The sequence below is a fragment of the Ahaetulla prasina genome, chromosome 3, assembly GCF_028640845.1.
Source record: "Ahaetulla prasina isolate Xishuangbanna chromosome 3, ASM2864084v1, whole genome shotgun sequence".
Lineage (NCBI taxonomy): Eukaryota > Metazoa > Chordata > Lepidosauria > Squamata > Colubridae > Ahaetulla > Ahaetulla prasina.
This window is the reverse complement of record NC_080541.1, coordinates 49,395,980-49,413,800: the sequence shown is the minus strand read 5'-3', so window position 1 is coordinate 49,413,800 and position 17,821 is coordinate 49,395,980. Positions and strand designations below refer to the sequence as shown.

Below are 17,821 nucleotides of genomic sequence, written 5' to 3'. Positions count from 1 at the left end.
TGATTGATCTCTCTGTCTTTCTTTCTTTCTTTCTTTCTTCCCATCTATCTATCTATCTATCTATCTATCTATCTATCTATCTATCTATCTATCTATCTATCTACACACACACACACACTTATATATATAATTGCCAACTCTGCACAGACTCCGAGCAACTTACAATGAAAATTAAAATGTCCATGATGCAATACAGCAAATATAATGTTCATAGTTATCTCTTTAAAAAAAAGAATCAGGAATGGCATCATAACTAACCCAACCACCCAATTGCTAACAATCATCACTGTTTCAGTCTCATAACAATAATACAGTACAACCACAAACTCATGATCAAATGTATTAGGATGACAATCAGAACTTTAGAACTGATGGTTCCAAAGTATTTTGAGTCCTAATGCTTTTGGAAAGGATGTCATGTTGGGACAAGCTTAACATTCAAAGGGACAACATTACATAACATCAGTTCCCTAAAAAATATCTCCTGCCTTTGGCCCTCTTAATCTGAGGTAGATGGGAAGTTCAAAAATGTGACATAATAAAATGTCACAGAAATGTGGGATTCTCAATAGCGGTTCCTCTAATGAGGGGCTTGAGTGATTCTTCTTCATTTCTAATTCTGGTGCCTAACTATAAGTCAGTAAAAATCTAATCCAATCCCATGAAAGTTTAATCAGAATATAAATCAAGCATGCAGGGGACTATTTCATTTATTGTTGTTGAGGTAGCAAAGAACAAAACTAGAAGGAGAAATAAGTCACGGGAGACAATAAGGCCTTTAATCAAATGAAATCAATTCAACCACAGGTATATAATATAATTTGTATTAACTATTTTCTGAAAAAAGAAAAGAAAAACTGGAAATGCAAACGAATTGTCCCAACTTCATCTAGTATATTCTACTAGTTTCCACAAGAAAAGAACACTCATACTTAAAATGGCCAAGCTTTTAAGCAAATTTTAAGCACATTTACATAATTACATGCTTCAATCTTAACTACACATTATTCCCACAGGATCTCAGGGCTAAACTTTTTATTGTGTTCTAATTATTCAGTAGTATATAGCTGACGATTTACAAATTTTAGGCAACCTAAAAATATTTACTAGAAAGGGGTTTTTTATGGTCTAAATATGCTCCTTAAATCAGTTGACTCCTGGTTAAATTTTATATTTTTCCTTGTATCTTTGTGACTGTGCAAATAATCAGCTTGTATATTCAAAATAATGTACGTATTTAAAATAGCAAGAGCTATTATGATGTATTAGACAGCTGGATTCAGATTTTACTCTGAGGTCACTTAAATAAATTTATCATGTTGGTAAATCTCGTAAGATTATGGTAAGTATTGTGTGAAATAATCCCATAAATATCTCACTTATAATTTTACATTTGATACACACATACACAGAGAGAGAGAGAGAGAGAGAGAGAGAGAGAGAGAGAGAGAGAGAGAGAGAGAGGTCCAACTGTCACTATAATATTAATATTTCAACTCTTTTGCTTTCTAAAATTCTAGGAATACATTACATGATACTCCTTTTATACAGCTAGCAGTTGTGTAAAGTAAAATGAATACAATTGATCCCAACTGGCCTTTAACCCAGTGGTGGGTTTAAACCTGTTTGGGCTGGTTCAAGAGAGCCGGTAGTGGCGATGGTGAGCTGAGAGCAAACCAGTTCTCTAGTTTGGCCCTCCCGCCCGCCCCTACATTATACATACCTTATATTTGGTCATTTTTAGCCCAGCTGAAAGGTGCAGCAGAGCTGGATTGCCACATCTCAGCTGTTCTGAAATATACTGTGCTTGCGCAGAGCGCAAGATTGGTTTGCATGCGAGCAAAGCCAACATGCACGCACAAAGCACACACAAAGCGTATGCATGAAATGAACCGGTGGTAACACCGGTTGACACCCACCACTGCTTTAACCCCTATTATCATCCAAGTGGAAACCATAACTATTTGATATGTGCCTTTAGCACTGCACAAACAAAGTTTCCCGATACTTTAGTGAGATTATTTTCCCTTTGAGACAAGACAATGTGGTTTTGGAATGCAAAAATGCCTTCCACAGTTGTCATTTTATTTTAAAATTACATGAATGCATGTATTCAAAAAGTGAATGAATATTACTCAATATAATTTTGAGTATTTATGACATTTTTTGATCAACAATGCAATGAGACAGGTGGTTTGTTATTCAGATTGTAATAAGTGGGACTGCAATGAAATGACTTAGCATGCAATTCTCTAGTTCAGTTTTAGCCAACCAACAGTTGGAGTACCCTTTAATTTTCCTTCCCTTCTTTTCCCCCTAAGAATTGAGTTGCGTTTTTAATTTCTTCAAGACTTGGGTCTTTGTCATGTCTTCTTATGAATTGATTATAATGTTTTGGTCTACACAATAAATTTGATTATTATAGGTAGTGACTCTCCATGCATAGATATTACAAGTTTGTTAGATTAAGACTGAGAATTAAGATGAAAAGAGTATTTTTTTTTCATGATTAACAGCAGCAATGCTACTGAGTCCAGTCTATCTAGCAGTACCCAATGGATGCAATGGCCATTCAACAAAGGAAGCATCTCTTTGTCATTTCTTTACAGTATTACTGTGCTGACCCAGCCTTATTAGAAGCAAGAAACAGACTCCTTGTCACAAAAAATCTCTCTTTATTTACCTCTTGTGAATTAATTTGATTCACCCACCAAAAAGTCCAGGCAATAGTTCTTCAAAGAGTTAACTGCAGTAACAGACCTTGTCACTTCCTGCGATAATTGCAAGGCCATGAGTTCCCAGCCGAAAGGCTGCAAACTAAGTTCTGGCAAGCAGTCTCTGTGGCATGAAACACAATGAGCAAAATATTCAGAAATACGAACTGTTGTCTCCTATGACAACCACTTCCCTTTCCTTCTATTTATTCCCCAGCCAGGGAGGGGCCATTCAGCATCCACGTGTGCTTTGCTTCCTGAGTCAACTCTTTGTCCTCCGTTGTTCACCTCTACTAACAGCTCTGCACATACTTGCATCTGGAACAGGTCCCAGTTGTTCGTCCTCCTCACTCATATCAGCCTCTAAAGGCAGCTGTCTTTCCAGTGGCTGGGAAATGTCAGACATCCCTGGATCTATCTCTGCACAGAGTATCCATCAGAGCCTTCTCCAGGCTCCAGAACTGGCCCAAATTCCTCCTCAACCTCCTCATCTTCCAACTCTGCTTCCAGTTCTGCTGGCAGTTGGTGGGATACAACAATTACCTAGGAAAGTCCTCATCCTGTATGTATCAATGCAGTAATTAAGCTCCTAGAAATTATATCTGCAGATAGCTTCTTGCAAACTTTATGTAAATATCTTAACATTGAAAAATATTGATAAATTTCTAATCAATTTTCAAAGCGAATGTGAGATTCATGATCTTGATCATCACTTTCTAACATTTTCCAAAGTTTAAAAATTATCTTAACTTTACCTATGCTACGTAAACAAAACTTGGCAGCCTATTGCTTTCCTATAGGTTATGAGCCAAGAAAGCATTCTTTATGTCAGGACTGTACTATCAATTCAACATTTTATATAACAGCTTTGTTGAGAATAATGAAATGAGGTAAGTGGGGTAGTGTAAGGTGATTGGGGAGAGTCAGGGTTAAGTGTTGATATTCCTTTAGCTAGCAATGACTTTCAAGTTCGATAAGTGTAATTTGAATATTTGTTAGAAGTAATTAATAAATCAGTTCCTTACCAAAAAATGAGTGTTGCAAATTGGATTTCTATAATTATGTAGAAGCTATACAAAAACAAAGACCGCAGATGAACATTAATGTGGATTTTTTTTTAAGCAGCTAATGCTTGAGATAAAATATTTCAATTTTAAAAAGTTAATTTGGGGAGGAGGAAATGATGTACATGTGGTAAAGTAGAATGAAAATTATAACTGAAAAGTACTCTCTTATTTCCTTTTCAAATAAAATTAAACTCTGAGTCCATATCAGGAAAACTTGTGTACCTTCTTCCCTAGATTAATGTTAGACTATCAACAGCAAGCCTATCTTGTTTCTGACATGATAAGAGAATAAAGGAATAGGATATAATATGTCTTCTAGCTAGATATTTGGCATTTCCGAAGAAACAATGCTGCGGCATCACCTGTGCTACATTTCCCAGCCCAAAGCGTGAGATTCAGATGAGGCAGTCACCTGAGCAGCAGCAACTGCTCAGAGAAGCCGCTGCTGGGGAGCTGTCCAGCATTTCAGCATCCCAGCACTTCATTCAGCAGTCCTGGCTCCATGTGAAGAGAATGCAAACAGCTGCACAAACAGATGATAGCTCCTTAATCAGTAAGGTAAGGGATTTGAAAAGGTTATAAGTGTTAATTAAGAAATTGTGCTGTGATGATAAACCGTCTGAAAGAGAATGTCTGTGAGTGAATAAGGTAACAATAGCAGTGTGTGTAGGTAGAAGAGAGTTTGACTTAGAATAATTCATTCACATGAGCCTGTGAATTTAGTCACATTATCTTGCAGTAGCAGGGATTTAAATATAATGTAAACATCTGTGCAGTACAAGAAAACAGTTAATAAGACAAAGGAATTATATACTTAATTATAATTACGGCATGCATTCCATGACAATGTCACTTCATTCTTAAAGACATTTTGAAACTTAAATGTAAATATCATTTTCTTTAGGTTATCAGGTGAATGAAGAGGTTCAAGGTATAAAACTGAAAAAGGCATGTTGAAAGAACTATTTAACTGAAGGACTGTATTATCAGTAAAAAAAGAATGGACTAGGAAAGGTCACTTACATGAAAATTGGCTGATCCAAGAAATTGTAAGAATGAAGTCTGTGACACATATCTCGACTCCCAGGAATTGCAAATGGACTGTTCTCATCAGCAAGAATTTATAAAAGAACTGTACCAACTAAAAATACCTAAACTAAGCAGCATCTTTCAGAGTAAACTGATTAGTTTAGACATGAATAATTTTCCCTTCCAACCTGAGCTCAATGCTTCCTGCACTGATGTAGATGAGACTTTCTATAGGACTGAACACCACACATACAATACATCAACCCCTCAACTGATCCCCAAGTTTTATATTGCTGTGCCTATCATCTACTCTATGATCTGTGCTGTGGGGCTTACCGGAAATTCTGCAGTCATTTATGTTATCTTGAAAGCACCCAGAATGAGGACAGTCACTAATATTTTCATCCTAAATTTGGCAATTGCTGATGAGCTGTTTACATTGGTGCTTCCGATCAATATAGCTGACTATCTGCTGCTCCAATGGCCCTTTGGTGAATTCATGTGTAAATTGATTATCTCAATCGATCAATACAACACTTTTTCAAGTATTTATTTTCTAACCGTCATGAGTATTGATCGATACCTAGTGGTGGCTGCCACTCTCAAGTCAAAGAAAATGACATGTCGAACCTATAGGGCTGCCAAAATGGTGAGTTTGTCTGTTTGGGTTTTTGTCACCATCATTATCTTGCCATTCAGTGTTTTTGCGAAGATACATACTGAAGAGGGACGATCCCAATGTGTCTTTGTCTTCCCCCAACCAGAAGGCTTCTGGTGGAAAGTGAGCCGCCTCTACACACTGATCTTGGGTTTTGCCATCCCAGTATCCACCATTTGCATCCTGTATAGCATCATGCTCTATAAGCTAAGACATATGCACCTTCACAGCAATGCTAAAGCCTTGGACAAAGCAAAAAAGAAAGTTATGATAATGGTATTGATCATCTTGGGAGTTTGCCTGTTCTGTTGGACCCCCTATCACCTCAGCACAGTGGTTGCTCTCACTACTGACATCCCACAAACTCCACTAGTTATTGGAATCTCCTATTTCATCACCACATTGAGTTATGCTAACAGTTGCCTCAACCCATTTCTTTATGCTTTTTTGGATGATACTTTCCGAAAGAGTTTCCGAAAAATGGTAGAATGTGGCACTGCGTCATAAAATCCTAGTCTCTTAGAACCTCCTTAGGAAGATGGGATGTATTTCTGAAGAGATTTTGTGAAAATGGACAGAGGCAACTCTGAACACATTATGCTGGGAACTCAGAAGACAGAAATTGATCGGTCTTCTTCTTCAAGTAGTGCCCCAATATTCTGGAAGTTTGCCAAATTACAACTTTAGAGAACTCCTTTTTTCTGCTTTTGCATTATAGCTATTCATTGTGGATTATCTCTACTTTGGTATGTATCTTAAATCTTTAGAATGTTTAGTTTAAATAAAAAGAGTAGTGGATCATAATGATATGTTTAACTGAAAGATGAAGCAGTTGATACTGTTTGGAGTTTTATAAAATTAAATAAAAACATGTAGAATGATGTTTGCTCAGTGATGAATCTGAATGATGCTATTTTGTAATTTCAATATAGACATGCAAAAATATATCTACCTAAGCATACACATGCACACAGAGCATGCACTGATACATTATCTTCCACCATTATATTTTGTTAGAAAATAAAATGCATATTTGACAAGATATATGGAGAGCTTATGTATTATGCTGCTGCAAAAGTGGAGATAATTCTTTCTTTGCGCTCTCTTCTCTTCTCTTCTCTTCTCTTCTCTTCTCTTCTCTTCTCTTCTCTTCTCGGAAAAAGTGAATTGCCATGACCCAGAGTCTAAATGAATGGATGGCAAGAGGCTCTTAGAATTGGATTGGGGGCTATCCTTGTTTCATAGCACCTGCTCATTCAGTGGAAGGAGATATTTCTTGAAGGTTGGGAAGCTAATTATTCTTGCTTTTCTGCCCCATCTGAAAAATTCACATGAGTGAATTATATGTTGGACTCCTAGTTTTGTTTATTTATTATTATTACTACAGAAAATTTGTAATTGACCTGAAACAAACCTTCTAGGAATGAGTTTTATAAGGTATTAACATTCTGTGAATCTATTTGTTATAATTTTCGTAATATATTACAAAATGAATGCTGGGAATACAGAAAAATTAATTGCCCATCTACTAATGGGCATTGAGAGCCATCTTCAGCATAGAATAAGAAGTGCAGTCTAGTTGCAATGTTACTTTCTCTAAAGCCCAATGAAACTTATTATGTCTGACCTTCATTTACTTTGCGGTTCCTCAGAAAGTTTACTCAAGAACTTATTGATCAATGTTAAACACCAATCATTATTTTTTTAAAAAGTTTGATGATACAGAATATTTTCCTGCAGGCAGGAAACAGTTCTTTCCTTTCTTTTTTTAAATTGATTTTCAACCATTAAAAAGCAAAAACATAAGTTTAAAAAAATGATTTCTTGTTCATGATTGTGACCATTTACATGACATAGCCCTACAAAATACTTATACTCTATACAATTTACTTAAATCTAATTCTACTTTGTCTGAGTCTGTTTTATTTTTCTATTTTCAATCCATTTGTACCATTTTTCCCATGATACATAATATTTCAAATTCATCAATCCTTTCAATTCCAGTGTCAGTTCATCCATTTCAGCACAATCAAAGACTTTTTTAATTATTAAATCTTCAGATTAAATTTATTAAATTTATTAAATAACTCCTTAAGAATTGAGAAAGCTGTTCTCTAAAATATCTTACTTCCTTACGAAGAGAAAATAATCAAAAAAGATTACTTTGCCTCCCCTCCCCCCCATTTTACCATTTACTTGAAAGAGATGGCTTCATTAAAAAAAACAAAAACCCTAAATAGGGTTCTTCCTTCTAGTGGTCCTTCAAGAGAAATTGACAAATGATACAAATGATACAAATAATATTTCGAATTACAGTTAGACTGTCTAGATTACAACTGGAAGATAATTATTAGTACATCATTCCTCTGCAGTGTTTATTACACAAGAAAAAAATATTCAGAGACAATAAAAAAATGGTGCTCAATTCTATAAATAGAATTATGCACCATTTTTAAAAATACACATTGGAAAAATGGGTGGTATTTTGAATGCAAGTTTTTGATCTTAAATTGATTATTTTGACCCGTTCTCGAGAAAGATGAGGACAGAAACTGATTCTAGAAAGTTAAGCTCATCTTAATATGCATCACTTTAAGCATATTTAAAGCAAAGACCTCTTCCAAGACTACCTCGCATGTGAGAGTCAATTAACAATGCCTACATTTCAAATATTACTTCAATGTTACGTTCTAACAAATTATAATAGCCTGTTGACAGAGTTCATATCCTAATCCATAATGTAATTTATTTTTATATGGTTTAATAAATTGCATGTTAGGAAAATTAAACCTTATGATTTAGTCTGATTATAGCAAGTTCTAGTTTATTCAATGAACCATAGAGATAAGCAGAGTTTAGCGTGTTGTTTAATGAAACCAAAATGCTCTGTATTTCCAATGATGTATTTGTAATCACTAAACGATGCCAAGCTTAGAATCCTGTATTTTCTGCATATAAGTCATAAGTTATGTAGCTGACTTAGAAAAGAAAAATGTACTTTTCCCTCCTTCTTTAAAAAGAGTACTTATTAAATTCAGCATTTCATGTTGTTATTCACTTATTTATTTTTTTAAAATACTTTTAAACTGGGCAGTTTTATCCAGAACAGAAAGAACCATCGATCCAATCCAAATGTTTTTTTCAATCCTAAAGAACAGGAAATAGTACTTTAAGAGCACATACTGGTACAATCGTTTTTCAGCAGGAAAGTAGATTGTGTCCCTTGAATGCAGAGCATCTTTTAGATTGGGACTAGACAGCAGATTTTTTTCTTGTAAAAAAAACAGGCACCCTTTACAAAAGCACACCTTATATTTTCACCAGGAGTCTTCTCTGCATAGTAGGGACATTTATAAGCCTTTGGCATGTTACCTCTAAAATATTCCTGAAGAAGCATAAATTTTTAGAAATAGAGACTAAAAAGGCCCTCTTTGGGGAGGTAATTCTTCTTCTTGCATCACTATTCGCAGCAGTTCATTGGATACTGATTTAATTTGACATAACATAAAGGATTATTAGGAAAAGCACAATGATAAGTCCCAGAAAAACTTTAGTTAATTATAAAACTAGGGCAAGTATTCAATTTGTAGAAGCATCACTGGAATTACTACATAATCAGACTATATTTTCATAGGAAGAGTTATTTCAGTTGCAAACTTAATCTTATATTCAATTTTAAGACAGTGGAAATAAAATCTAGACTTTGTTAGAATTCCTTTAAATATTTGGGGAATGTTAAATATGATGAACATGAATTTAATTGAAAAGTTGATTTATATATTTTAAAAATTCTATTTTTCTTTCTTCATATTATTTTGAGCCAACTAAAGTACTATTTAAAAACTTCTTTTGGCAGGGGCATTATTTAACAGTTTTTAACTATATACATTGCTGATTAGGAGGTGTGGATTTAATGTAATGTTCTTTAATGGTCTCTAATCTTCTTTAGAGTCAACAAAAAACTACTGTTTGGCATTACTTAAATTCTGATGAATAGTAGGGTTTTTCTTTCAATACCTGCACTTAATGCCCCAAGGCATATGATGTAAATATTGGTTCCCAATTATAAATTGGACCATTTTATCCAAGGAAAGCTTAAATTATGGAATAAATCACATTGAAATATAGCAAGTAAATTGTTTTCTAAGGTAAAAATTCTAAGGAATTTTTCATATTAGTTTGGTTCAACTGATTTTTGCATTTTCAAACTTTTTGTAGAACCTGAATTGAGAATGATTTTAGCTGCTTATTCAACTTCAGCATCTCGAAATTGGGCTATATAGTCCTGATACCATTGCTGGTATTGAAGGTCTTCTGTTGCTTTTAACCAGTAAAATATTACTTTTAGAAATGTAGTTCATTTCTCTCTACATTAATATAAATATATTATAGGGAGTGTTTTGTGCATACTGGATACCTCAAATAATGTTTAATAAGGATACATTGCATACCTCAAATAATGTTTAATAAGGATACATTGCAATACTTCTTCTATTTACCTTGCTATTTCCTTGCTTTAGTATGAAATCTTCAAGATTATTAAGATGACAAAAAGTAATGTTAAAGATACAAATATGTAAGCACTCATATTTCAAGGATGCATATATTCAAATAGCAAAAAAAGAGCAAATACTAGAGCAATAAATCTATGCCTTATTTTTAGCAGTTGATTGCTGATCTTTGCTGTTTATCAACATTTGAAGTAGAGGGCTTTTATATTTCAAAGGGGAAATTTTAACTAGTTTGTTAATCTTCTTTCCTGCTTATTTCAATTTATTTCTGTTTTCTTCCTTAATTTTTAACTTATTGTTATCACGGTTATGCTAAGTTTTTGTTGACCTGGTTGATATTATCAAATAAATAGGCTGGAAAAACAAAGGAACAGAACCCCAAAGAATATTTGTTAGGCTTTCAGGTTCTTCTGTAATTAACTCAGTGTATCTTGATGAACTTGAAGACAGATTAGGACATTCAGCTTTATTTTGCATGGTTCCCTTTGCTTGATCTGAAACAGGATTAGGCCTGGAAATGGAAGACTACCCGAGTATAGTTGAACTCAAAAATAGTTTAGGAAGTTGGGGAATAAGACCTGGAAGAAGGTTATAACAAACTATATTCATGTAGACCAGTCATTAGGAGTCATAGTCAACATAACTGTCTTCTATTTCAAAATAGAAAACTAAAATTGCCAGTAGGGGTTGCTACAAGCCACCTTTTTAACATGTAGAACAATTTACTTATTTTTTATTGTATTTTCATAAATAGAAGAAAGTTCAGAATTGAAGTTAAGGTATTATGATATATCTTGGTAATATCTTCAAAAAGCAAAAACCAAAGCAAACAGAACATAAATGAAAACTGAATTTTGGTATGAACCTCTGTGAAAAAAATAGCAACCTTGCTCAAAAAATTAGCTAAGAACCAGAAGAGTATATTTGGGTTGGGAGATAAATGTCACCATTTCTCCTCCTTTCATTCACTCATACAAAACTGGAACTGCTTAAACAGCTTGCCTTAAAATCCATAATAAGAATAAGTAATATTTATCAAAGCAAGTTAGAAAAAAGATTGCTGTGATTTAAAAACTATTCCTATTTAGAGAAACATGGTCCAGACATTTTTCTTTTTAGTTTTTCTCGATCCTCTTTTTCACTTGGGCTGGTCTATTTCTACCTGTCTCTTGTTTTTGTATTCTTCTTCTCTTGTTTTTGATGAGTGTGAAAATTAACTTTTATACACTGACTGCCTTCTTATAATATCAGCCAGCTGGTTCTACTTCTGATGATGATGATGATGTCCTTCCTAATCACAACAAGCATTCATTCCCTATCTCAGGCATTTTTCCATCACCTAATATTCCCCAAGTATCTTGGACTTTGATTTCTCTAGTCAGAAAGACAAATGAGTGGAGCTATTTTACAGTATATACGTACCTCCCAAATAACATCACCAGATGGCACTACTGGGCTATATTTGAGTTCCCAAATATTGCACTGGAATAATCAATAACTCTCTCCAGCAATTCTAGTCTTTTTGAATTATAACTTTCAAAATGGACAGAAATAGAAATGAACTTTAAAAAAAAAAATCTGTCATATGAATATAAAGGAATATGAAATGTTTGTCATTTTTATAATAACCTAGTGACATTTTAAATGATGTAGCACTCATTATTGTTTACTACATTTATAACCCACCTTTGTTCTGAGAGGAATAGGGTGTTCCCTGTAACCCCATAAAATATATGAGAGATACTTTCATAGACCAGAGAAAGCATGGTTTTCAAAGACATCTTCTCACCTAGTGAGCTTATTAGTTAAATTGTAGGACTTGATTTGGGCCCAACACCTTAGTCACTGAACACCATGGACTTAAGAATATATGATATATTCATTTATTTATACTAATAACTTTTTACAAATTACTCAAGGCAGTAAACACACATAATACCCCTTCTTCCTACTTTCCTCACAACAACAACTCTGTGCGATGTATTGGGTTAAGAGAGAGTGACTGGCCCAAAGTCACCCAGCTGGCTGTCATGGGTAAGGCAGGACTTGAACTCATTCATGGTCTCCTGCTTTCTAGCTGGTGCCTTAACCACTAGACAAAACTGGCAAGCTCTGATAATGGAGAGTGTACAATTTAAAAAATGTGTCATAAAGAATCCTTTTTTAAAAAAAAAATGAATACCGTGCTTCAAAACCAAGTTTTATGAGCTGTTTATACCTTTGATTAAATAATACCTTTAATTATCAAAAAGGTAAGAACGACAGCTACTACTCTTTTAAAATGAATAATTATCTGAATGGATGTATGCAGAGCATACACTATGTAACAGTAAGAGAAATGTCATTGTGATATAGAAGGCAATCTGTTCAAGTTTCTTATTTTAATATCAAATGATGAAACTGCAGAGCTTTTATCATGCCTCTGTGTGAGTGTGTGTGTGTGTGTGTGCACATGCCTGTGTGTGTGTGTATACATTACCAAACAATGAAATGTGGATGGGAAAGGTTAATATCAAAACTGTTGAAAGGATTCAGCGATTGTAGATTTCAAGGTTAGTTCTTTTCAATGTCCCTCTAAGTGTTTAAAGGGCAATGCATAATTTTCTGAGATGTGAATAATTGCATAAATGGGAGAAGGCTGTAGTTTGTTAAAACATCGTTCCTTTTTCTCCATTAGAAACAGGACAAATAGCAAACAACAAGCTGACCTTGATTTTCATTCAGAGTTTGAAGAAAGAAAGTAATTTCTAAATATTACACTGGCATGCTGTATGAGTGTAGGTTCTCTTCTGCATGAAAAAGACTATATATGTACCATCATATGAAGACAAAAAGCTTCATATGATAAATAGGATCAATGAGCAATGATAAGCAGAAGATATATATTGTATGTACTGTATATGATACCCAGCATGTTAATAAAAGTATACAACTGAACCAGTTCATTTATGACGGTTATTCTCCAAGATATGAAAATTATGATTTTGTCTTTCAGCCTGACTAATCATTAATCCATTCACCATGTTCTCCAGAAAATCAATTTTTCTATTCTTTTTTATCAATAGCTAGATTTTTGCTCATGTTTGTTCCTAAATTTTAAATAAAACTGTTTCCTTTGTTTCTGATAAGCAAATTGATTTTAAAGAAGACTATATATCTCCCCCCTCCCAAAGTTCCCAGCAGAATAATCATGTTAATCTCACACATGGTTTCTTCTGTTCTTCTTCTACAGTAGAAAGCAAGTATGTCCAGTGTTCAAGTATCTGAACAAGGAAACAATGTTTCATAATTTAAGAGTGGAGTATAAAACTTTAGTTTGATTGCTACATTTGAGATATTATAGGGTTCTGAGGACTATACTCCAAAAGTGGATGAAGTTATTTGTTTTATGCCTTTGAAGTTTATTTATTGGTTTGTGGTGTGTTTTAATATTTCTCTATATTTTTCAAATGTAACAAATTCCCAATAATAATTTGCAGGATTTTTTCTTTATCAGTAGAGAGAACAATGATATATAGATATTCACCAGGTCTACCTTCTGTAACAAAGAAAACATTATAAACATTTTTTCCTTATTTGGCAGAAGAACAAATGGAAGTTGAAAATCATCATTATTGTTTATTATTTTCATTTTGGGAAATTTTTAAAGAAGTAAAATTAAAGAAGTTTTAAAATATGGCAGATATCACCCAAGGTTTAGAGTGCTGGGAATTTTTAAATGGATGCTACGGCTACTTCAGACATCTATAATTTTTTCAGGATGCCTACAAAAAAAATGCAAAAAAAAAAGTCTGGAAATACTTTTCATTTTTATATCCAATAAAAGTCATTGGATACTGCAAAGACAATGCTAGTGGTCTGTATCTGTTTCATGTACTCCTTCTTCTCAAGTTGGGAAATAAGAATATAGGGACAGAAGAAGACGCTTCTTGGGTCAGGCTCAGATGCCCAGTTTGTGATTATGATGCTGCAGGAAGTTGTGGTCATATGATCACCAATTGCAACCTTCCCTGCTGAATTCCCACAATGAGGATCTCATACTCTGTAACAACCCGTAGTGACTGACACTTCATAGTGTCTGCCTATGGCTCCTGCCAGCCCATCCACATTCACTAGTGCCCACCCATCTTTTCCTAGCTCTCACACACCAGCCTGCTTGCTAGGACTCTGATCATGTGATTTTTTTTTCTTAATGACCCATGCACTCTCTCAGTTACAATGGCAACCAGAATTGCTGTTGTTAAGTGTAGTCATATGACATTGCACTGTACAATTAAAATTCTGGTCCCAATGGAATTCTGGTCCCAACTGCTCTCATAATCCAAAGACTACTTTATTTCACTTCTATGCATGATTTGTCACAATATAATAGTTTTTTTCTGAGATTTTCACGAGCGATTGTTATATTTCTACAAGGCAATACACCCCACTGATGTAGGTCCCAGTGAAGCCTGAGAGTTGTATTTAGCATTTATAAAAGTATATTTCTTTTTCACATTTCAGGAAAGTCTCCATCCATGGAACCATAGCATTACACAAACACATGCAGGGATATATAAAAACTTCAAGAACAGAACAATTAAACCCAGAATGAAAGGTATATATTGCAAAAACAGATTTTTTTAATAAAATGGTACATGATAGGTTAAATTACAGGTTATTTTCATTTTATCATATTTATTTTTGTTTATCAACAAGAATAAAATACAAAACAGACATAGAAAAAATGAACATCCAACACTAACAGTAAATAAAAATAAAAATAAAGGTGTTTTATGTAGACAAAAAAAGCGGGGGGGAGAAAAAAAACCCTTCAAATTTTGAATATATCTAACATTGAACATGCTGAAAAATAGAAAGAATTGATGGGTTCTTTTCATGAACAGCAGCCAAAAGTCTATAAGATACATCCAAAAGTGTTTAGGAAGCAAAATCTTTCTTTGTAACATTAAGTTCTATCTTAGTACATGTTTCTCAGAGCAGCAGACTATTATGCTGTCTCATATAGTTTTTAAACTTCTTATCTTGCATTTTATTCTTGCAGTGTTTCAACCAAACAAATTGCATGTATTGTTTATTCTGAGCTTGTAGTTGTCAGTCAGTGTTCCCAATTTTCATTGTTTCACTTTATTTATAAAAACAAAATAATTCTTCTTCCTTTGCATCTGTTCTCTCTCCATTTCATATTTTCCTCACTTGTATAGATTGATCCAGCTTCTTTTAAAAATGCCATATGCTCTCTCTTCCGAAGCACTTAATTCACTTTCTGTCCACTTACTTGTTAATTCATCTCCTACTTCTATTACTTGCTCCACTACCCCATCTCCATCCTTCTTGCACTTTTTTTTGCAGAGAAGAGTCTTTTAATCTTAGAATGCTTGCATTTAAAGAAATATAAAATTTAAAATTTAAAACTCTTTACAATTCCAACTTGATAGTAAGAAATAGAGAAATCCAGGATAATTTGTTCTTAGGTAAATCTTTTATCACCCTCGGCTTTTATTGCATCCTTCTATAAAATACTATTTATTTCACTATTTATTCACTATTTATTTCACTCTTATTGCATGGTACACAGATTCCCAAGGGCCTGGAGTCAAATTTATGTTTAACAATAGTACGGGAATAGAGGTATTCTGGGAAACCTAGAAAATAGTTAATCTTATATGTTAAGATAGGGTATACAATTTTCATGATGTATATTTGCCTGACTCTTTACTATTCTTTAAAGACTTTATAGCATACGTATAATTATAAAAATGGTATTCCACATGTACAATATCATTCACCATAAATGTCTCAAGAGAAAAATAACCTAATGTACATATTATCAGCTTTGGAAGCCATGTTAGGCCGGAAGCTTCGGTGCTGCCACTTTCTCATGTGTGGGAAAGTAGGAGGGAGAGGATTTAATAGAGGGGTTGTCTTTAGACATAATAGCATTCTTCCTGTCGGTCAAAGTCAGGCCGATCCGGCATCTGGAGAAGGAGTGGTCGGAGTGCTGTCTTGAGACAGGATGGATTCTGATTGGAGCATGTGATCGACTGAGGAGTGAGGGGATGGTTTTGGGGGTTTTGATTTGCTGAGGGAAAACCCAGACCTCTCAGATTCAGGTTTTCCCAGATATGCCAGTTTACCTATTCTAGTAAATAGAACTTTGCAAAAGACTTGCTTACGAGTTTTTACTTGGAGTTGGGGGTTTTCTGGAACGCTGACACATATTGGGTGACACTTGAATTAGAACATTGTTGGGCTTGGAGTCATTTTTCTGTCATTAAATTCTGTCTAAAAATGATAACTGGTGATCTAGTCAGATCTTTTTGTTTATATGTAAGGTAACTGGGCTGGGAACTCAGGATTCTGCAACTTTAAATTGAATCATTTTTTAAAGTTCATTTCCTTATGTAAAACTGTTTTGAGACTTCATATTGCTTTTCTTTTTTAAAAAAAGCCTTTTCACTTATCTGTCCCTTCCTTTCTTTTGCATTATGATGAATGTTGCTCTAATTACACCTGACTCCATAACATTTTGAACAGGTTTAACCTTAAAATCATTTGATCAACAGATAAACCTTTCCTAATGTACACATTTCTGCACACTGTATTAAACAATCATTTGCAGTCAAATAGAAATATCTTAATCAAGTCCAAGTCTTTAATCACAGTGTTCCAATGCTGCTTAAATATTTGTCCAAACTCTGAAAGATTAAAGAACTATATTTAGATGATATTCAAGGTCAAAATTCACACATTTTTTATCCCAAGTTAGCGATATTACTTATTTGGGTTTCTTGGTGGAATGGAGAGTACTGATGCTTTTGAACTTTGATGTTGGAGAAGATTCCTGAAAATAGAGCAGACATCTAGAAAACAAACCAATGGATTATCAAATAAATCATAGATCGGTCTCATTTGACTGGAACAATCTGGAACCGAACACACTCAAAACCATAGAAATGTTGGTAGGCTTTAGGAGAAACCCTTCCATACTTCCGCCTCTCACAATACTAGACAACACAGTATCAACAGTAGAGACCTCAAATTTCTAGGTTCTACCATATCGCAAGATCTAAAATGGAAGCTAACATCAAAAACTCATCAAAAAAGCACAACAAAGAATGTTCTTTCTGCGCCAACTCAGAAAGCTCAAACTGCCCAAGGAGCTGCTGATCCAGTTCTACAGAGAAATTATTGAATCTCTCATCTGCACCTCTGTAACTGTCTGGTTCGGTTCTGCAACCCAACAAGAAAAACACAGACTTCAGAGGATAATTAGAACTGCAGAAAAAACAATTGCTATCAACTTGCCTTCCATTGAGGACCTGTATACTGCACGAATCAAAAAGAGGACTGTTAAAATATTTACTGACCACTCGCATCATTGACATAAACTGTTTCAATTCCTACCCTCAAAATGATGCTACAGAGCACTGCATACCAGAACAACTAGACACAAGAACAGTTTTTTTTCCAAATGCCATCACTCTGCTAAACAAATAATTCCCTCAACACTGTCAAACTATTTACTAAATCTGCACTAATATTAATCTTTTCATCATTCCCATCACCCATCTCCTTCCACTTATGACTGTATGACTGTAACTTTGTTGCTTGTATTCTTATGATTTATATTGATATTGATTGTTTCCTGATTGCTTATTTGTAGCCTATGACTATCATTAATTGTTGTACCTTAGAATTCTTGATGAACATTTTTTTGTCTTTTATGTACACTGAGAGCTTATGCACCAAGACAAATTCCTTGTGTGTCCAATCACCCTTGGCCAATAAAAAAAAAAAAATCAACCCAGAGTTCTCACTTGAGACACAAATGACCAGGTT

The 17,821-nt window shown here is 34.2% G+C and overlaps 1 protein-coding gene across 1 annotated transcript; it reads left to right on the top strand.

The window, feature by feature from the left end:
• Positions 1-4,976: 4,976 nt before the first annotated feature.
• NPBWR1 (neuropeptides B and W receptor 1) lies at positions 4,977-5,975 on the top strand. The gene has a single exon (XM_058178212.1). The coding sequence runs from the start codon at positions 4,977-4,979 to the stop codon at positions 5,973-5,975; it is 999 nt and encodes a 332-aa protein (XP_058034195.1).
• Positions 5,976-17,821: the final 11,846 nt, after the last annotated feature.

Bases quoted from the DNA above. Each gene is read 5' to 3' on its own strand.
- NPBWR1 (XM_058178212.1), top strand. From the start codon at position 4,977: ATGAATAATTTTCCCTTCCAACCTGAGCTCAATGCTTCCTGCACTGAT.